Source organism: Dama dama, chromosome 14 (genome assembly GCF_033118175.1).
Source record: "Dama dama isolate Ldn47 chromosome 14, ASM3311817v1, whole genome shotgun sequence".
In the NCBI taxonomy this organism is placed as follows: Eukaryota; Metazoa; Chordata; class Mammalia; order Artiodactyla; family Cervidae; genus Dama; species Dama dama.
Genome location: NC_083694.1, coordinates 5,643,879 through 5,666,453, shown reverse-complemented (window position 1 = coordinate 5,666,453; position 22,575 = coordinate 5,643,879). Strand labels below are relative to the sequence as shown.

Genomic DNA, 22,575 nt, shown 5'->3' with positions numbered 1-22,575 from the left:
ATCTTGAAGTCTTATTATACTGCACTCTCTGTTCTTATTTCAGGAATGTACTGAATTCCCCCACTCAGTAATGTGTGCATTAAAAAAAAAAAAAAATAGCATAAAAGCTTACTTGACTGACAGCTCCCTATTTCTATGAAGGTGATTTTTTTTGTACAATTCATACTAATAACTTTTAGAAGGTAAAATTGAATTTTTGTGTTCATATCTTCTTCATGTATTTAAAGATACCACCAAAAAAAAAAAAAAAGTAAACTATAGAACGCAGGCAGGCATTACTGCCTTCAAGGTTGTACAGTGAAATTATTAGTGGAAATCCTTCTGCTATCTTGAACACCTTTGCATTATAATGATCAAATTTAGTTTTGCTAGTACATTTTGTTCTTTTCAACCCTAAATAATGTATTTAAATATACAATAAATGGTGCTTCAAATTCACTAAAATTGACACAGATTGCCAAATTAGCTGCTTTATATATTTATTTTTACTACCAAATGAAATTATTTTCACCTCCATGGGAATAAAGAACATACTGGCACAAGATATCTTTGGTGTAAATACCCATTCATCGATATATAATAAAAGGCTTTACATATAATTGGGGGAAACCTTTGCCTTAGGAAAAGGATGCCATTTAAATTTATAATTGCAGAATTAGATAAGATAAAGTTCCCTTATTGGTGCTTTATTTTAAAGAGGATAAGAAACTATATTTGTTGCCTCATTATATTAGATTGAAAGTAGACTTTAAAAAGCCTAAAACAAGTGACCCAAAGGTTTTAATTTAATTAAAATTAACATTTTTTAAATTCCATACTCTAGTAGTTCACCTATTAATGTCAGCTTGGTCCCATATAATTGTTTATATTCTTTAGAGGAGAGTCTCTAAAAACACATATGAATTAATTACATTAATTCACAGTGGTCTAAAGCTTCTACTTTATTTAAAAATTAAAGTATTTAAATGGTATTCTGATTTTCCTTTGCTATCAATGTCAGGAATCTATAGTCAACACTGTAGGTAAAAGAACTGACTTTGACAAATGGTAGCCTGTGTCATTGAAAACATAATTGTAATTTATGGAGTGGAAATGGCATATTGGAGTAGATGGAAACTTCTACCACAGGTGAGGTTACAAAAGGAAGAGCTAACATACAACTTTGGATGAACATTTCTTCTTCCTGGTCTGGGAATCAATCTGACACACAAGTTGGGTTATGTTACCGGGGAGAAAGGTAGTCAAGAACTCTAAGTAGAAGAAGCAATAAAAGTCAAAATGAAGATGCCTCTGTCTGCCAGGAGATTTGTGCATCTCTACTCTTGAAGCAGAACTTCCCCAGTTTTTTATATTAGATCTCAAAGCAAAAACCTGGGTCCTAAGATTAAAACATGTAGAGGATGATAACCAATTTTCTACCACTAGATGGAACCAGAAAGCTGTTTGCTATCCTCAGGATTAGAAAATTTGCTGTGAAAGTGGCGATAATAGAGAAATGCCATTGAGCTTTCAAGCATTCTCAATAGTGAACATAAACAATGAATACCCTTTTGAAAGAGATTTCAAAAGAAGAAATGAAATAAAGCTCAAACGTTAAGTTTGAAAGGCTGATTGTACATGAAAGTGTTCCAAATCCATTTCCTTTAAAGTTTGTTTGTTCTTCAAAATCTCTAGTGTAGTTTTCTGAAGTGCTCAGTTAATTCAAGAAGTCACCTAATTATCACACACACAAATCCTAAAAACACCTGCAAAGCCTTTTCATCTACTTTTTAAATTGCCAGGTGAAATAGAAATTCATCTCTTTATAATGACACTGCAGTCTCAGCTCTTTAATTCCATTACCAAATAGGTCTTACCCACTGACTTTCAACTGTTTTCCTTCAGCATTTGTAAACATTGACAGCTAAAATGTGCCATCTCCCTGCTTCTCTCAGAACACAGGCTGCTTGCTCACAGAATAAGTACCACACGCTTAGCTTATGGTCAAGCTGTCTGTGCCCTTGTGCTTTTGAATTGCTCTCCGATATCTGTCCCTTTAGTTTAGAACATCACAGTGACATCTTCAGGAAAGTCGTCTTCCATAAATATTAATATTTGGGGATATAGACGTTTTATAAGCTCCTATAGCTATTATTCACATTTTATCTTTTTGAGGATTTTTTTTTTTTCTCTTTAAAACTTACGTGTAAGTAGCAAGTTTCTTTAGTGTCTGTCCACGTTATCATTTGGTTTAGCCTAAAGGTGTGTAAACTAAGCTTACCATAGCTAAAAGAAACTGTACTAACAAAAGAGATCTACTAGGAGACGTTTATACCACATTCCAAGCACACATAAGCCACGTCTACAGTGTCTGCTGCCTTGTACTGAATGTTAGACTTTGTGATCAGAATGTATGCACGCTTGTGCTTCTCGAACTTCTAACAGAGTGCCTTACACTGTATGGATGCAAATGATTATTATCTGTGGAAAGGATAAATGAAGGAATAACCAAACATTACAATTTGTGGTTGTTGTTCAGTTGCTAAGTCGTGTCTGACTCTTCCCGACTGCTTCCCTGTCCTTCCCTATCTCCCGGTGTGTGTGTTAAAGTCACTAAGTCACATCTGACTCTTTGCCACCCCATGAACTGTACAGTCCATGGAATTCTCCAGGCCAGAATACTGGAGTGGGTAGCTGTTCCCTTCTCCAGCGGATATTTCCAACCCAAGGATCAAACCCAGGTCTCCTGGGTTGTGGGCAGATTCTTTACTGCCTGAGCCACCAGGGCAAGCCAAGCTTCCCTGTCCTTCACTATCTCCCAGAGTTTGCTCAAATTCATGTCAACTGAGCCAGTGATATTGTTTAACCACCTCATCCTCTGCCACCCTCTTCTTTTGCCTTCAATCCTTCCCAGAATTAGTTATAATATTTTAACTCTAGTGCTATCTTTAACATGTGATTTCATTCATAACTTAAATTGATGGAAAAATGCTTCCAAATTCTGGGCTTAATTTGAAGAGTTTTGAGTTATCTCTTAATAAAAATATGCTATCATATTTTTGTATTACTATATCATTATAGAAAATTGTATCAATTGTAGAAGGTTGTAGACTGTATCATTGTAGAAGACTGTATCAATCTTCTATCGATCACACCCTCTGAGGTGTGAGACTAGAGAACTAGCCCACTAAAGATTCCTCACAGGATTGTACATACATAAAGTATTAGTGACTACAGATACAAATCTCTTGATTTTCCATTTTGTAGATTGAGCCATTAGCCACCCTCTTCTCTTCCATCTCTTCTACCTAATTTTACTCTAAAGTATCATTTGCTGCACCTTTTTACATTGTTAAAAATGTAAATATCTACATTTTGTTCACTGGCTATAAATTAATCAATGACTTCACATAAAAAGTGCAGAAGTCATTGTATATGTTAAACTTGTGCAACGCTACATGTTGATAATAGCAAAGCTGGAAGAAAAGGTACAGACAGAGAGCCTGAGAGCAGAGATTACATTAGGATTATTGCAACATAGTTCACGTAAGACTTAGTGGAATGCTATTAATATAGTTATATAACCTTCTTTGTAGTTCCCTGAGCAATTCAATAGAGAATATCACAGAAAAATTTCTTTACCTGCCCTCCACTTATTGTTCAGTATTATGGCACATTCTAATTTGATTCATTATAGTTTCTTTGTTATTTTCTTTGAGTTTATGATTGCCTTTTTTTCCAGTTGGGAGAGAAAACAGAAACTTCCTCTGCTACATTTAACTATATATGTTGCTTTTAATTTAGTCCTGTCTCTTGTGGAGACTTGTCTGACTTTTCATATCTTGACCATACCTTTTAGGAATCTTTGGTTTCAGTTATTGTACAGACATGTGACCTAGGTTCCATCAATCAGACACAGATGCGGAAGTTTGTTTCGGAAGTATGTTAAACAAAGACACAGGCAGGCAAGGGGCGTCCATATTACTGAGATATGTGGTCACAGAGACTGTCGGCTCCTAGGATGTTCCGAGATCAAAGTTCATTCTTGGATTAGTTGTCAGGTGTGGTAATGGGAACTGTTCATGCATGTTTAGACTAAGTAGAGACTAATATTCTTGTTCTGTGAGTTATCCATATTCCTCCATACACCTCTTTGTAGTTAAACTAGCTTGATGAGTACCCTTATTTAAAGTTAAGAATCCTAGTCAATATTAAGTTTTCTCTACATTTCTACAAATTTAAGAGAATTTTTCTTCATCATTGCTGCTTTATAATTTGGCAATGCCATGTCTCTAGGCGTCATTCTCTTCCGTTCATTGTCATTCACAAGCAAGAAATCCTGTGAATTTAAAGACTTGACTCACCCTTCTTTGGTTACAATTTCTTATATTACATTCTTTCCATCCTTTTGGGAACACCCACCAAATCAAATATTACTTCTTTTGGATTGATCTCGTGTACTTCAATTGTTTTCCTAAATATTCTTCCTCTCTCTTTTATCTAAAATCCTCAAGATCTCTGAGATATTATCTTTCAAGGACTTTACTGAATTTTAATTTCAGCAATTACTCTATTAATTTTAAAAGGTCTTTACCTTCTCTTTCTCTACCATAACTCCTTTTCATATCTTTCTAAGAGCAATAATTATAAATATTTTTAGTTATTTTGGATTTGTGTATTTATTATCACTATTTTCCTTATTACTGAAGAGAAAATCAGACCCTCCACAATCCTAATTAACCAAAATTTAAGTTAAATATTATGAAAATTTTAAATTCTACAAATAAAAATCCCTCAGCATTTTATTTCTTTGAACAACCATTATCACCCTTTCATAAACCTTTAGTATTCTTGTGAACTATTACTTATACATCTCCAGTGTTCAAAAATATATCTAAATTTCTTTTTAATGTATTTTTTGTTCTCTTTATGGAGACTCTCCTTGCTTCCAAAATATATGTTTGACTCTCCTTTTAAATGTTTTAGTTTTTTGACTTAAAAATGTTGTTTGTTTAATAGTGAGTACAAGACCCAATCTTCCCTATATACCCCAAACAATTCCAGTGTGAATACAGATATTGTTCTCTTTCTATTGCTGGATTTATGTTCTCTATTCAATAGGAATAGAGATATTCTCTACTCAATATATGTTCTCTATTCAATAGCTGGATTTATTCCCCTCATTTCAACCTGCATGCTGGTTGTCAGCAAATGATAAATCCATATTTCAAAGTTCTGAGTACCATATATAGGGGTATTAAATAGATTCCTCTGTGAATATGAATTCTTACATCTTATATTAAGCATGAAGGGGCTCAGACTCTCTATTCTGGGGTCTCTAAATGTCAAATGAAGAGGGCTAAAGCCCAATCCCACATTATATTATAATTCAGACTAATTCATTTAGGAAAAGTCTGATATTCCCAATGGCAAATATCTGACTAAACATAATTATAGAGAATTGGTACTGTGCTGGGTGAAACAGAGGTAACTTGTTCTGTGTATAGAAATTCAATCAAAACATGTCCTTTTTCTTCTAGGAATCTTGCATGCCAGAGCCCTGCTGCGGGCTGAGGTTTTGTGCTGCTGTATCACCCTCTAAACATAGGCTGGGCCGAGGTTTTCATCTAAAGCTCTTCCTTTACTCACCTTCCGTCTTCTAAAAGCTCACTGACATCTCTTCTTTTCCATTGATGAAAGCTGGTGATTTATTTACTAGCTGTCATTTCAGTGGAGCAGATGGTTAAGAGCAGATGAAGGCATTTGGATCATAAACTACTTTGAACCAGGGGCCTCAATGAATCATCTTTAGTGCATTTTATTTAACTAATGTTTATTGTGCATTCATGCTATGAAACATTATATAAGGCATGAATAAGACATGTTCTCTACCTTAAATGAAATTATGCCCTATCAAGTAGGAAAAAACAAAAGGACCATAATACATACTCTGGCAGAATATCGTAACAGTCTATGTGAACTCATAGAAAGGAAACATCACATTAAACTGGGGAGCTTAAAAATATTCACGAGGAGGTAGAATCTTTGAATTTCAGGAAAATCCTCTAGGGAAGCAGAAGAAAAAAATTCAAGGCAGAAGGAACAACGTTTTAAAAGATGTAGAAGGCGGAAACCATGAAGTATATTTAGGATCATGTTATTTGGAGAACATGATACATAGAATCATGAGAATTAAGGACATAAAAATACATTTGGATGAAAGCAAAGAGGGTCCTCAATAAATAAAATGAGCATACTTAAATATAATTTGATAACAGAAGATGAGCTATTAAGGGACTGAGCAGTATCTGTATTTCTCAAAATATGTTTAATAGAATAATGTTCTAACTGATCTATCAATAGGTGGAAAAACATTTCTCAGGTAACCAAATAGATTTTGGATACACCTAATAAAATGCATTTCTGTGCAGATTTTCAGTGCGGGTTAATTTGTATAGAAGAAAAATGAGTAACCTTCAGATATATAATTCAAACCTCTAGTCCTGAGGTCTGGGGGGGTGTGTGTGTGTGTGTGTGACAGTGGGTGAGTGTGTGTGTATGTGAGACAGTGGGTGAGTGTGTGTGTGTGTGTGAGACAGTGGGTGAGTGTGTGTGACAGTGGGTGAGTGTGTGTGTATGTGAGACAGTGGGTGAGTATGTGTGTGTGTGTGTGACAGTGGGTGAGTGTGTGTGTATGTGAGACAGTGTGTGTGTGTGTGTGTGTGTGTGTGTGTGTGTGTGACAGTGGGTGAGTGTGTGTGTGTGACAGTGGGTGAGTGTGTGTGTGTGAGACAGTGGGTGAGTGTGTGTGTGTGTGACAGTGGGTGAGTGTGTGTGTGTGTGACAGTGGGTGTGTGTGTGTGTGAGACAGTGGGTGAGTATGTGTGTGTGTGAGACAGTGGGTGAGCATGTGTGTGTGTGAGACAGTGGGTGAGTGTGTGTGTGTGTGACAGTGGGTGAGTGTGTGTGTGTGACAGTGGGTGAGAGTGTGTGTGTGTCTGTGTGTGTGTGTGTGACAGTGGGTGAGTGTGTGTGTGTGAGACAGTGGGTGAGTGTGTGTGTGTGTGTGTTAGTGGGTGAGTGTGTGTGTGTGAGACAGTGGGTGAGTGTGTGTGTGTGACAGTGGGTGAGTGTGTGTGTGTGAGACAGTGGGTAAGTGTATCTGTGTGTGTGTGACAGTGGGTGTGTGTGTGTTACAGTGGGTGAGTGTGTTTGTCATGGGAGAGATGCAGAAAAGGTCACCAGGGATCACAGACAATCTTAACTGCCATGATCAAAGAAGCCGACTTCTGTGGAACCAGCAGAACTGTTTGCTTTCATGTTTTATCTTTCTTATCTTCCTGGGCAAGCCTAACGAAGTGGCAGCCTTTGACCAGGCTTTGCTTTCTTATCATCTCCTCCTTCATTCACCCTACCTCAAAATGAAAAAGTCTCCATCGTCCAAAATTTTCTCAGAACTTCCCAGAAACCAGTGACCTCCGAATTCTGTTTGCTTCTTCTCCATCTTAAGCCATCTGTATTGTTAACACTCCAGTTATTTTTTTGGAAATCCTTGCTCCTTTTTATCCCGTGATGCTATACTATATTTGCTGTCCTTTTCTCCCATCTGTTTCCTATAAGGAGTCGTTTCCCAAGGAAAAGTCTTAAGTGATCATTTCTCCCAAATCCCCACCATTTCTCCCTTCAGTTCTGTGGCCCTGAACAACCCTGATCCTTCCTCATGCTTGCATGCTCGGTCGCTTCAGTCATGTCTGACTCTTTGTAATCCTATGGACTGTAACCCCCCAGGCTCCTCTGTCCAGGGGATTCTCCAGGGAAGAACACTGGAGTGAGTTGCCATGCTTTCCTCTGGGGATCTTCCCGAACCAGGGATCGAACTCTCATCTACCTGTGTCTCCTTCACTGCAGATGGATTCTTTACCCACTGAGCCACCTGGGAAGCCCTGATCCCTCCTCAGGAACCAGTAATTCCTACAAGCAAAGGTACCTGCATCAAAAAAGCAAATAGATTCAATCCCCAACTCCTTTTTCCTTTTGCCAAAACCACACACTTTATAGTTCTCTCCTGTCCAACCTCAGTGTATGAAGACATTTTCTTCCTTTTTCCCCCTTTTCTGTATCCATATCTAATCAGGGGCCAAGGTTCATAAATTCTAACTTTGAAATATTTTTCTTATCAATTCTCTTTCCTTCCCATTGATAAGCACGAAGAGCAAAGAATATTACCTCTTGGATGGGACTAATGAAATAAATATTTTTGTGAAATTAAGTGGAAAGGAAAAGAAAAATATTAAATTTTGATAGAGATGAAATATGAAGATGGGTCAGCTGAATGTCTATAAACTGTTCTGATAATTTGGCATCTGTTTGCTAAAATCATCACAGTCTGTGTTTGACAGCCTACAGTGATATCTGCCCAATGAGTAAATTTCTGTTCATCTTTCTTTGCCAAATAAATCAAAATACTAATTTAACTGACAATAAGAAAAGCCACTGTCAAGAGCACTGAACACTCAAATGTAAATGAAGTGAGTAAGAAGGGAAAACTGAGAAGGGCTAAAATACAGAGTAAACATCAATGAATAAAAGGAGTACAGTTATTCAAAGTCATCTAAAATTGACACCGTCTAGTTGGCTCACTGATCAACTAGAACAGGAATGAGTATATTAACATCTAAACAAAGAAAATGTAAGATCGTAGGAGCATTAATGAGCCTTGCGAGATGCACTGGTCTAAGTCATGGCTAAGTTGATGAATGCCTCCTGCTTAGTCACTCAGTGTTTGCGACCCCATGAACTGTAACCCTGCCAGGCTCTTCTGTCCATGGGATTTCCCAGACAAGTATCCTGGAGTGGGTTGCCATTTCCTCCTCTAGGACATCTTCCTGACCCAGGAATCGAACCAGTGACTCTTGAGTCTCCTGCATTGGCAGATCAATTTTTTTTTTACCATTGAAGCCACTTGGGAAGCCCAGCTCAGTAGATGGGGAGAATGAAGTAATCAGGGAAATGCAAAACAAAACTACACTTAACATATGGTTTCCATCTTTGCCCCATTTCCACAGGCTAGAGGAAGAGAATTAAGAAACGTATGAAGGTTAAGTGGGGAGATCTAATTCTAAGGCTGAATTAGGATCTCCATTCTCAGACCTAAGGGAGGACTGTCACTAAATAAGCTGCCCTCTCTATCTCTAGTTCCTGCTTCCTTTGTCTACCTTATTTGCCTGAGAACTCATAATTATTATTTCCTTAAGTACCTACAATCTACAGAGCATTTAATTTAAAAATATATTTTCAAATTAGACTATTTTATATTTTGTATTATATTTGTTTTTGTGTTTGTTGGGTCTAAGTCTTTAGCTTGTGACTATCAACTATTTTTAGTCAGTCACCATTTGTTATAGAATGAACTTTTAATAATATTATTCCCTCTTCTTTTTTAATGGAGAAATTTGAGTATTACTGTAGGTATTATCTCAATTAGTGGTTTGATAATCCCTACAAAAAGCATTTCCAGACTACTCAACATTTCCCCATTATACTACTTAATTTAGCTCCCAAGTTTGCTCTCTTATTATTAAATCAATATATTTGAGGTCTCTAATTTCTGCTGATGCTTAAAGGCAAAATTTTAAACATACTCTGTTAATAAGTGAATCTTCACTATACCTTCAATTAATGCATAACTAATTACTTCAGTAAAACAATATTATTAATAAAATATATTAGATATTTTAAATTAAGTGATCTATTAGGATGGTCATTTATACTGAAATGATGGTATTTGTCTGTTTAAGATAAGCTAGAATATATAAAAACTCTGTAAGAGCTTTGTAAGAGCTCTGTAAGTGTTGTAAACTCAATCATCAGAAACAACATGATTAGAAAATGGACAAAGGATCTGAATAGGTTTTTCTTCAAAGATGATATGAAAATGGTCAATAAGCCCATGAACTAATTTTAACTAGTAATCAGGGAAATGCAAACCAAAACCATAATGAAGCACCACTTTGCATTCAATAGGAGGGTTATGACGCAAAAAGCAGATAATAACAAGCATTGCTGAGGACATGGAGAAACGGCAGTCATGATAGATTGCTGATGGCAATGTACGATTATATAATCCCTTCAGAAAACATTTGGGAAGTTACTAAAAAAAAGGCTAAATAGAATTACTGGTGTGTGTGCTTGCTCAGTCACTTCAGTCATATCCAACTCCTTGTGACTCTATGGGCTGTAGCCCACTGGGCTCCTCTGTCCATGGGATTTCCCAGGCAAGAATACTGGAGTGGGTTGACATTTCCTCCTCCAGGGGATCTTCCTAAGACCCAGGAATTTAACCCTTGATTTTTGTGTCTCCTGCGTTGCCTGCATTGGCAGGTGCTTTTTTTTTTACCACTAGCATCACCTGGGAAGCTCATGACTCAGCAGTTTCACTCCTAGATATAGACCCAAAGAAATTAAAGGACATGTTCACATAAGAATCTTTATATTCATATTAAGAACGGCCTTATCCACAATGCTGGAAACAACCCAAATATCCATCAGTTGATGAATAGAAAAGTAAAAAGAAATATATCCATACAATAGAAAACTACTCAGTTTAAAAAGGAACAAAGTACTGATGCATGTTACAATATGGATGAACCTTAAAAACATTACGCCAAGTGAGAGAAGCCAGTCCAAAAACAGCACACACTGTATGATTCCATTCATATGCAATATGCAATGTCCAGAAAAGAAAAACCTATAGAGATAGGGTAAGGTTTGTGACTGCCTATAGTTGGAAGAGTCTGGATACAATGTGGGCTATTGCAAAAATGTAGACAGTTTCTTTATGAGATAATGAAAATATTAGGATCCAGCAGTGATACTTATAAAGCAATTCTATGAATATACTAAAAAATGCAATATTGTATACCTTAGCAGGTTAATTATATGGTATATGAATTATATCTCAATAAAGCTGCTACAAAGAAAGTACTTTTGGTGGATTAAAGCACTTATTGTGTCACTTAATTGGGGAATTATTTTGCACGTCAATCTTACTTACAGGAAATCCTTACTTAGGTAGTAATGTTTTCAAGATCATCACTTTCTTTTTTAATATGACAAAATTCATTAGAGTATATTAGGAAAAGTCCTATTTGAGGAGATGCTGAAATTCTTTTTAAATTTATATGAAGCGCAATGTTCACCAGGCACTATTGTGTGCCAATAAATAATATTTAGTAGGAGTTGGCAAATGTAATTTAACCAGTCTATAAATACTAATGTGTGTTAGTGTTGAAGGGTTTCATTTTATCATTTGTGCAAGAATGAAGCTGACTAAATAAAGCTGTATAAATCTGTGACAAAGATGGATGACAAAATAATGAAGCCATGTGGTAAGTTATATGAATATTCAATTAGTTGGTGACAAAGTTTTCAGTATTTTATTTAATTCCATCAAAATGCTGAGTAAGTCCATCCAAGAAAACCAGTTTCATTTGTGGTCCTGTTACATTGTTTCTGTTGCACATCTTAAAGGCTTATAAATTTATAGAATAGAAATATTTATATTCAGAACTTTGAGAAAATTGCTTCTGGGAAGCTCTTTCTGTCTCAATAGAGCAGAGACATAATTAGAGGGAAAAGAGTTAAGTCTACTTAAAAACACCAGAGGGAATTTACTATTTTTCAATTATCAATTTCCTCCAAGCAGTACTAAATCCCAGGAAAGAATTTTCCTTTTCCTTGATTTATTTGATTTGGCACTTCACTTAAACAACTATCAATTAACTCATGAAATTTAAATGATTATAACTACAAGCACCACTGTGGAATTTACTTAGAAAATCAAACATTTTGTCTAAAATATCAAGTAAGGAATATGCAAAGTATGAAATCTGGTGCAACATTTATTTCTTTAAATAAGAGTAGTGACTATATTCGCTGATTGTATTTTACTTGATAATGCAAGTCAAAAACAACATCTATGGTTTAGGAAACTCTATCAAAATAAACAAATAGGAAAAAATGTTCTGATGATATAATTTCCCTCAATACCCTGAAATTCATTAAATAATTTCTTTTATACTACATTAGCTAATTTTATCAACTACTTTGTTATCATTCTATAATAATTATAAAATTTTAATTTTGAGCTCATTTGTGTACATACAGCTTTCAGATAAAAACTTACCTCAGAAATAGAAAAAGAATGACTTTAAGACCTTTCAATAGTGACTGCTGTCATCCTGTTTTACAAAATTTTATTTGCTAAGTATTAATTTTGAAAATAGAAACAATACCCTAATTCTAGGCCTAACTAATGATGCAGGCATAGAATTTAGGATAGAACAAATCATCTCTCGATTAGTTAGAAAAGACAGCAAATCACTGTCAATATACTCTATGTCTTAGACCCTATAGTAGGTCTGTATTTGTCTGTCTACCAGATGACGATAACTCACACAAATACAAGTAAAGGTACATATCTAGTTGTATACCTAGGCTTACTGTATTTTTAAATCACATAACTACACTTATATAATTTATTTTTATAATTTAAAATGCATTATCTTAAAGAAAAAATATACTTACTGCCCTCTAGAGGTATGAACCAGTAGTGTAATAAGTGTAGATGTTGCTGGGCATATACAGTTTAAAGCTAACATGGCGTATTTAAACTCTTCTTCACAAACAACATGATCTGTTTGAAATAAAATAGGTAAATTAGAATAATTTACCTTGGGATAGTAGTGTTTTAAAATAATATGTAAAACAGAGAATAAAATTACAAAAGCTTCCATATAAATACACTTGCTCCAGAGATGTTTTTACATGTGCAAATTTATCTCCAGGAAAAATGTTTCATAAGAGAGAGCACTAGACTATGAGGTAAGTTATTGAGGTACAGGGGGGTTCTAACCCCAGACATGTCTTTAATGAAACTGACAGCCTTTGGCAAGAAGTTTTTTTCCTGTGCCTCATCTGTACAAAAAGGTAAGAAGTTGGTAGGTGTGAGGTACAGCCTGAATAGTACATTGAAGACTATACGCAGTCTCCTTTACTTCTGATAATTCTACGGTATGAAATATAATAGTGCTGATTTATAACATGATTTATTTACCAAACCCATACACATAACATAAAGACTTAGAATGTACTTATTAAAAAATTTGGCAGATAATATTTGCACAGCATACAAGTAATAATTTGTACAATCAAAACAACCACAATTATCAATCAATAAAAATTAATCCTGATATAAATATAAATTTAAATTACACCTTAACCTTAGGATCTAAGGTCATAAATTCAGAAGATGATAGAGTCCAGTCAGAAATGATAATAAATGGCATAAAAAGAAATTCAATGACATAAAAACAACAGAGTGCTAGAAATGATGACACATGGTGGGGGGGAGTGAAGGTCATGTTAAAAGGAGTAACGCCACTCAGCCCAAGTAAATTGTTTTCATGCAGGAATGAGGGCCCAGATGCCATATGCTCAATTTTCCACAGAAACCACATTTTAGAGAAGCAATTAATGTTTGGGAAAAAAAAAGTTGTTTGTTTGGGGGGGAGAAACCTTCCCTTACAAGTAAACTGCTATAGCTGATATTGGAAATAAAGACTGCTTAAAGTTCTAAGAAAATAAATATTCTTAGGCAGAAAATAGCAGTTTTAGCTAATGAAGGAATAGGTTGAATTTGTGAGTCTGATCTATGAAATGAAAACATACACTATACAATTTATGATGAAACAAGATTATTTGGGAAGTGATTCATCAAATGTTCCAGACAGATAAATAATAACCTTACTCTTGTTTGCATAACAGTGAGCATATGAAAGAGCCCATTATTTTTCTTTTTCCTTCATTTCCTTTTTCATTTTTTTCTTTCACATTTTATGGAAGAAATTATAAGCTCTGGTTACACATCAGGATTTACTCTTTAAAAAACTCAAGAATCTAACAATGCCTTTTTTTTTTTTTGGTTGTCAGTATTACAATAATAATTTATAAGAAAAACCTCCAAAATATATAACCATGACTTAACAGTTTAGAGGAAGGTAGGTAGATTTTAAATTCAAAATACCTGCAAAAAGAAAACTGCGACTTAAACCAATATTTTAATATTTCTCAAATAATTTTAAGTATATAATGCCCAACCTATGAAAATAAAGTTACAAAAATCTTAAATTAAGAATAATTTTACCTTAGAATATGATAGCCAAACATATGGGGTTTATAAATTTTAAACCAAAAATTGAACACATGATTGAAGAAAATTATGTACTTTTATTATGACATTAGAGTATTTAAAAATCCAACTACCAGAAAATTTGGAAGATATGATTACCATATATGCAATACCAAAGAATGATCAAACTACCGCACAATTGCACTCATCTCACACATTAGTAAAGTAATGCTCAAAGCTTTCCAAGCCAGGCCTCAGCAATACATGAACTGTGAACTTCCAGATGTTCAAGCTGGATTTAGAAAAGTCAGAGGAACCAGAGATCAAATTGCCAACATCCACTGGATCATCAATAAAGCAAGAGAGTTCCAGAAAACCATCTATTTCTGCTTTATTGACTATGCCAAAGCCTTCGACTGTGTGGATCACAATAAACTGTGGAAAATTCTGAAAGAGATGGGAATACCAGACCACCTGACTTGCCTCTTGAGAAACCTGTATGCAGGTCAGGAAGCAACAGTTAGAACTGGACATGGAACAACAGACTGGTTCCAAATAGGAAAAGGAGTATGTCAAGGCTATATATTGTCACCCTGCTTATTTAACTTATATGCAGAGTACATCATGAGAAACGCTGGGCTGGAAGAAGCACAAGCTGGAATCAAGATTGCCGGGAGGAATATCAATAACCTCAGATATGCAGATGACACTACCCTTACGGCAGAAAGTCAAGAAGAACTAAAGAGCCTCTTGATGAAAGTAAAAGAGAAGAGTGAAGAAGTTGGCTTAAAGCTCAACATTCACAAAACTAAGATCATGGCATCTGGTCCCATCACTTCATGGGAAATAGATGGGGAAACAGTGGAAGCAGTGTCAGACTTTATTTTTGGAGGCTCCAAAATCACTGCAGATGGTGACTGCAGCCATGAAATTAAAAGACGCTTACTCCTTAGAAGGAAAGTTATGGCCAACTTAGAAAGCATATCAAAAAGCAGAGACATTACTTTGTCAGCAAAGTTCTGTCTAGTCAAGGCTATGATTTTTCCAGTGGTCATGTATGGATGTGAGTTGGACTATAAGGAAAGCTGAGCACTGAAGAATTGATGCTTTTGAACTGTGGTGTTGGAGAAGACTCATGAGAGTCCCTTGGACTGCAAGGAGATCCAACCAGTTCATCCTAAAGGAGTTCAGTCCTGGGGGTTCATTGGAAGGACTGATGTTGAAGCTGAAACTCCAATACTTTGGTCACCTGATGAGAAGAGCTGACTCATTGGAAAAGACCCTGATGCTGGGAAAGATTGAGGGCAGGAGGAGAAGGGGACAACAGAGGATGAGATGGCTGGATGGCATCACCGACTCAATGGACTTGGGTTTGGGTGAACTCCGGGAGTTGGTGATGGACAGGGAGGCCTGGCGTGCTGCGATTCATGGGATCGCAAAGAGTTGGACACAACTGAGTGACTGCACTGAACTGAACTGAATACCATATGCAACTATTAAGTTTCCCTTGGCTTAATGTACAAACTATATTCCTTCCTGCAGGGGACCATGAGAAAATGTGGTAGTTATATGATAGTTTGAAAATATTCCATCTTATTTTCCTTGACTGTTAAAAAATAAAAAATTGGGTCCCCTTCCTTCCATTTTCCTCATTTAATGTGTGTATCACTGTTTGGTTGGAAATGGTTGAAGTACAATCATGTTGCACTGGCTAATTTTTCAATAACTATAATAATCAGTGGGAAATAGAAGAGAAAAATTATCTTTAGGCATCATTTTTGTGTCTGTATATGCTTTTTTCTACAGGTATGTAAAGTTTTTACAGTGTCTATTAACCCATCAAGTAATATACACATTTCTAGAGGCAATTCTCCACATAGATACAAAGTTTTGAAAAATTTTAGTAAATACTGAATTATTTAGGAAGACAACTACTGTATAAACTAAGAGAAAGTTTATTTTGTTAATACTGTATGTAAGTCATTAACAGAAATTTAAGATCTGATCACTAATGTTGTCAGTGTCAGTAGCAGGCATATATTGGTGCAAGCATCTGTTTCATGTTGTCTTTTTTTGGTTATTCATATCTGGGCATTTACAGAGTTGAGATATATGCTTTCTTATTATTATTTCTTTTGTTTATCCTTCATATTACAAATTGCATATTCTATTAATTATTTAAAGTGTATTCATATAGATATTTACGTTTACTCTGAATTTTGCTCCAGGCTAGTAAAGGAAGTGTGACAAAATTTTTATCATACAAAAGAGGTATTGGATCAGATAGGTTGAAAACAATCGTCTTAGATTAGTAAGTTAATATATAATCCTGGGATTCCTTGTTAGATAAAATGAAAAATCACTACTCTTTATAAAGAAAACATGTATTTCACCAATAAGGATGACTGACACATGTAAAGGAATACTATAGCATAATAATCTTCATTTACACAAATTAAGAAAGGTGAAACTCAGTCGGCAAATCAAAGTTGAATTTATCTCTAGATGTCTCCTCTCAGGCCCAAATCTATCCGTCCTCCTCAAACACTTATACTCACCATTATTTCCTAACTGGAATACAAAAGCAGAATATTCTTTCATCGTATTTTGCCCCTCATTTCCCAATGTCATATGACTGCCAAGGTTTATGGATGGTACCACTTCAGTCCTCTGTCTCTTTCTCACTTGCCTCTCCCCTATTCCCACTCTTAACTACTTATTGCAGGCTCCTGATCCTTACCCATACTCTTAAGGGCCAGATATCAGCTTCTAGAATTAAAATTTATTTTTTCAAATTTTAGAAACAATATGTTTCATCTTGCAAACCCTGTGTACTAGATGTAGGGAGCAACCTATGGTTAAAAACACTATTGTTTTTGCAGCTAAATGTGTGAATACTTTTACTAATTTGAAAAAAAAAATGAAGTTCAGTACAGGGTTTATTACCAAATAACTTCAGGTCAGATTTTACCACTAAAATAAATACTAAAATATTTTCTTTTCTCAGAGTTTTCTGGATTGAGGGATCCCAAATCAGCTAAAGGGATCATGGACCTTTAAACACTGATAATCTCTCACTTGGGCTAATAAAACAGCTTTCTAAATTCTCGTCCTGTTTTGCAACTTTTTAGCATTCCACTTATCACCTTTCTAAGACTGTGTTGGCAAATACAATTGCCTCAGTCATGAATGAATAAATGACATTTACAGCAATATGGATGGATTTAGAGATGATTGTACTAAGTGAAGTAAGCCAGACAGAGAAAGACACATATCATATGATATTGCTAATGTATGGAACCTAAAAAAAAACACACACACACACACACACACAAAAGAACTTATATATGAAATAGAAATAGATCCACAAACATAAAAATAACAAATGTATGATTATCAAAGGGGAGAGCAGAGGGAGAGATAAATTAGGAGTCTGGGATTACCCTATACACATTACTATATACACAATAGATAACCAACAATGACCTACTGTATAGCATAGGGAACTATACTCAATATATTGTAATAACCTATAAGGGAAAAGAAAATATACATGTATGAAAACATATATATATGTATATATATATATGGAGAGAGTTAATTCTTCAGTAAGTTGATAAGGAGTCTGGGGCCCTCAAAGAGGAGAAAAGGACAAAAAAAATTTTTTTTTCTTCATTCCTTTGTCATAGTCACATTAATTTTTTTTTTTTTTTTTTGTCTTTAAGCCCAGAGCTAATGATTATACAACAAAACAACTCATCTTCCTCAAGGGTATGTTTTTCCTTAAACTCCTTACCAATGATTATATAACAACAATGTCTTCTGCTCAAAGACTTGTTTCTCCTTCTTAAAAAAACTTCTGATAAATCCTGTTATCTTAAAATGTATACTGTGGGAGTATCTGGTAAGACCTTTACATCACTGAGATGTTCTTTTGATTTATTGTTAATAATCAAATGAGAAAGTATACAGCTCCCTTGCTAGACCAGTGACAGGGCACTCTCCACCCCACTTTTGAAGTCTACGGCAGAAGCTTTCTCTGTTCCTTTTTCACTGTAGTAAAACTTCTGCCACATGAAGTTCTGAGTGTCTAAAGCCTCGCCCCTGGTCCTGAAGCTAAATTCTCTTCTTCAGAGATCACGACTCCAGCACTGTCCACTGTAAGCTATCAGTATTTGTAACTGATTCAGGCTTCCTTAGTAGCTCAGCTGGTAAAGAATCTGCCTGCAAACAGGAGAGCCTGGTTCAAATCCTGGTTTGGGAAGATCCCCTGGAGAAGGGATAGGCTACCCACTCCAGTATTCTTGGGCTTCCCTGGTGGCTCAGATGGTAAAGAATCCACCTGCAATGTGAGAGACCTGGGTTCGGAAGGTCCCTGCATTCAAAAGATTCCCCAAGAGGTCATGGCAACCCACTCCAGTATTCTTGCCTGAAGAATCCCCATGGACATAGGAGCCTGGTGGGCTACAGTCCATGGGGGTCACAAAGAGCTGGACATGACTGAGTGACTAAGCACACAGCACATAACTGATTTGCGTGGCTATATACCTGAAAGTAACATAACATGGTGTATCAGCTATACTTCAATAAAATAATTAAATAATTAGGTAACATAAAAGTGAATCTGTGCTGGCCAATACAGTTGCCTTGGCCATATGTGGCTATTTAAGTTTAACTAACCTAAACTAAACGCAAATGAAAAGTTCAAAAACAATAAAGTTCTCAATACACTTGACTACTGGCTAGGTATTCAGTTCAGTTCAGTCCCTCAGTCGCGTCTGACTCTTTGCGACCCCACGAACTGCAGCACGCCAGGCCTCCCTGTCCACCACCAACTCCCAGAGTCCACCCAAACTCATGCCCATTGAGTCGGTGATGCCATCCAACCATTTCATCCTCTGTCAGCCCCTTCTCCTCCTGCCCTCAATCTTTCCCAACATCAGGGTCTTTACAAATGAGTCAGCTCTTCACATCAGGTGGCCAAAATACTGAAGTTACAAGGCAAATAGACAACATTTCCATTATTACCAATAGCTAGAGAGTGCTGTTTAAGCTGCCAAATGGATTAATAACCTTTCATAAATCTGAAAGCTTTATAGGATATGTTTCCAATTCCTTAACGTGTCATTCCTAGATGTCAGAATTTGGGTAATCTTATTAACATAATACATTATTCTTTCCATGACCCTGCTCAGTCACTTCACTGCTAAAATTTTTCATCTATAATAACAGGAGAAGAGGTAGAACATATGGAGTTCTACCTTCAGGCTGGTGAGTATGTGCGTAGGCAAAAGTTTATGAAAACTTTGTTTTCCTTCCTATGGTCCTACTTTCTTAGTGAAGTAGGTTGGAATGTTGATAGGGAAGAGGTTGGAGGTGAAAACAGAAAACACGGCAAGGCTGTTCAAGAGAGGGTAAAAAGAAACAGATTTGGGAAACAAAATGACTGTTTAGCACCTGCTAGACCCCTAAAAATTAGTGATCATGAATTTAAAGTGGGACTAGCCTATGGGTTGTCTTTTGTTTGGATTCTTCTAGCCATTCAAATGCATGGGAGTAAAATCCTAGAAGACAGTTGACACTAGAGTTGATTTTTGACTAACAAGTTGAACTAACAGAGGGTCAACAAATTGAAATGCCAAGGTAGCTGCCATGACAACCCAGCCAGAGACAGGGATGGGGCAATAAAAGCTAAATAAGAAAAGTGTACAAAAGTTCTTAGAAAAGAACTTTGAGCACAATCACTGACACATGCAAAGGACTAGAGGAAATCTACTTCAATTTCAACATTCTCTGTAGTCACTGAAAATAGTGAATAAGAATCTATGCTTAGGAACAGACAAGTTATTCTGTACAGCAGGATGGTCTCTAGTCAAAAAATTTACTGCAAGGAATTTGCAATTCATGTCCCACAGGATAATTACCATTGCCATGGACCACTGTCTGCCGTGCATCTCCCTTTCATTTTCCAAAACCCAATATTTTATTACAGTTATCTTGCCCCACTATTATATATGCATATGGGGTGGGACTAACTGGAGGTAACTAACTCATTTATTGGTTTGTTGTTGCCAGGCTATTAGGATCCACAGCCAGAAAGGACTTTGCATTATCGAAATATCCTGGACTTGGAGCTAGATTCAGCAACTGAAGCAACTTTGGTGTGTTTTTCATAATAATGGATGAGTAGCTTTCCTGGTGCCTCAGATGGGAAAGAACCCTCCTCTTGCAATGCAGCAGACCCAGGTTTGACGCCTGGGTTGGGAAGATCCCTTAGAGAAGGGAATGGCCACTCACTCCAGGATTCTTGGCTGGAGAATCCCAGGGGTAGAGGAGCCTGGCAGGCTAGAGGCCACAGGGTCACAAAAGAGTCGGACGTGTCTGAGCAACTAATACTGAACACATTTAGCTTACTGTATAGAAAAAATACTGTACATGGATACCCTGGTGGACAAAAAGATTTGAACTGTGGCTGAAACTACTTTCATCTATATTCATTCTCTCCTTGTTCCTCCTAGTAAGAGGCCCTCCTTTTCCCGAATGTATCCCCAAGTTTTAGCTGGGTGGGTGGCTATACAGGGGGCGATGGCATGTATTGGCTCCTCAGTTAAACATGGTTACTAGACTTTTGTAAACTTCTGGGTTAATATTTGGCAGACAAAACCAGTTTTGTCTAAACTCTTACCCTCTCGCTGATGAGGCCACCTATGTGGCCAGTTTTGATTATGCAGACAACAGTCACTCGTTCAGGTCAGTTCAGTCCAGTCCAGTCACTCAGTCGTGTCCGACTCTTTGCGACCCCATGAATCACAGCATGCCAGGCCTCCCTGTCCATCACCAACTCCCAGAGCTTACTCAAACTAATGTCCATCGAGCCGGTGATGCCATCCAGCCATCTCATCCTCTGCCGTCCCGTTCTCCTCCTGCCCCCAATCCCTCCCAGCATCAGGATCTTTTCTAATGAGTCAACTCTTCCCATGAGGTAGCCAAAGTACTGGAGTTTCAGCTTCAGCATCAGTCCTTCCAGTGAACACCCAGGACCGATCTCCTTCAGGATGGACTGGTTGGATCTCCTTGCAGTCCAAGGGACTCTCAAGAGTCTTCTCCAACACCATAGTTCAAAAGCATCAATTTTTCGGTGCTCAGCTTTCTTCACAGTCCAACTCTCACATCCATACATGACCACTGGAAAAACCATAGCCTTGACCAGATGGACCTTTGTTGGCAAAGTAATGTCTCTGCTTTTCAATATGCTATCTAGGTTGGTCATAACTTTCCTTCCAAGGAGTAAGCATCTTTTAATTTCATGGCTGTGTCACCATCTGCAGTGATTTTGGAGCCCAAAATAATAAAGTCTGACACTGCTTCCACTGTTTCCCCATCTATTTCCCATGAAGTGATGGGACCATATGCCATGATCTTAGTTTTCTGAATGTTGAGCTTTAAGCCAACTTTTTCACTCTCCTCTTTCACTTTCATCAAGAGGCTTTTTAGTTCCTCTTCACTCTCTGCCATAAGGGTGGTGTCATCTGCATATCTGAGGTTATTGATATTTCTCCTGGAAATCTTGATTCCAGCTTGTGCTTCTTCCAGCCCAGCGTTTCTCATGATGTACTCTGCATATAAGTTAAATAAGAAGGTGACAATATACAGCCTTGATGTACTCCTTTTCCTATTTGGAACCAGTCTGTTGTTCCATGTCCAGTTCTAACTGCTGCTTCCTGACCTGCCTATAGGTTTCTCAAGAGGCAGGTCAGGTGGTCTGGTATTCCCATCTCTTTTAGAATTTTCCACAGTTTATTGTGATCCACACAGTCAAAGGCTTTGGCATAGTCAATAAAGCATAAATAGATGGTTTTCTGGAACTCTCTTGCTTTTTCGATGATCCATTGGATGTTCTCAATTTGATCTCTGGTTCCTCTTTTCTAAAACCAGGTTGAACATCTGGAAGTTCACGGTTCATGTATTGCTGAAGCCTGGCTTGGAGAACTTTGAGCATCACTTTACTAGCGTGTGAGATGAGTACAATTGTGAGGTGGTTTGAGCATTCTTTGGGATTGCCTTTCTTAGGGATTGGAATGAAAACGGACCTTTTCCAGTCCTGTGGCCACTGCTGAGTTTTCCAAATTTTCTGGCATATTGAGCGCCGCACTTTCACAGCATCATCTTTCAGGATTTGAAATAGCTCAACTGGAATTCCAGCACCTCCACTAGCTTTGTTCGTAGTGATGTTTTCTAAGGCCCACTTGACTTCACATTCCAGGATGTCTAGCTCTAGGTGAGTGATCACACCATTGTGATTATCTGGGTTGTGAAGATCTTTTTCCAAGTTTTCTAATTCCTTTCCCTTGTTGAAGAAAACACTTCCTCTTTTGAAATTACATATATTCCCTCTTGTGTTTCCTTCT

General features: G+C 36.8%; 1 protein-coding gene across 4 annotated transcripts in view; it reads right to left on the bottom strand.

Moving 5' to 3' along the window:
- KCNT2 (potassium sodium-activated channel subfamily T member 2) overlaps positions 1-22,575 on the bottom strand; it is a 420,730-nt gene that overhangs the window by 133,247 nt on the left and 264,908 nt on the right. For all 4 annotated transcript variants that reach the window (XM_061160003.1, XM_061160005.1, XM_061160004.1 and 1 more), the window contains exon 14: positions 12,565-12,673. In XM_061160003.1, coding sequence (XP_061015986.1) covers positions 12,565-12,673 — 109 coding nt within the window. The remainder of the gene's footprint in view (positions 1-12,564; positions 12,674-22,575) is intronic.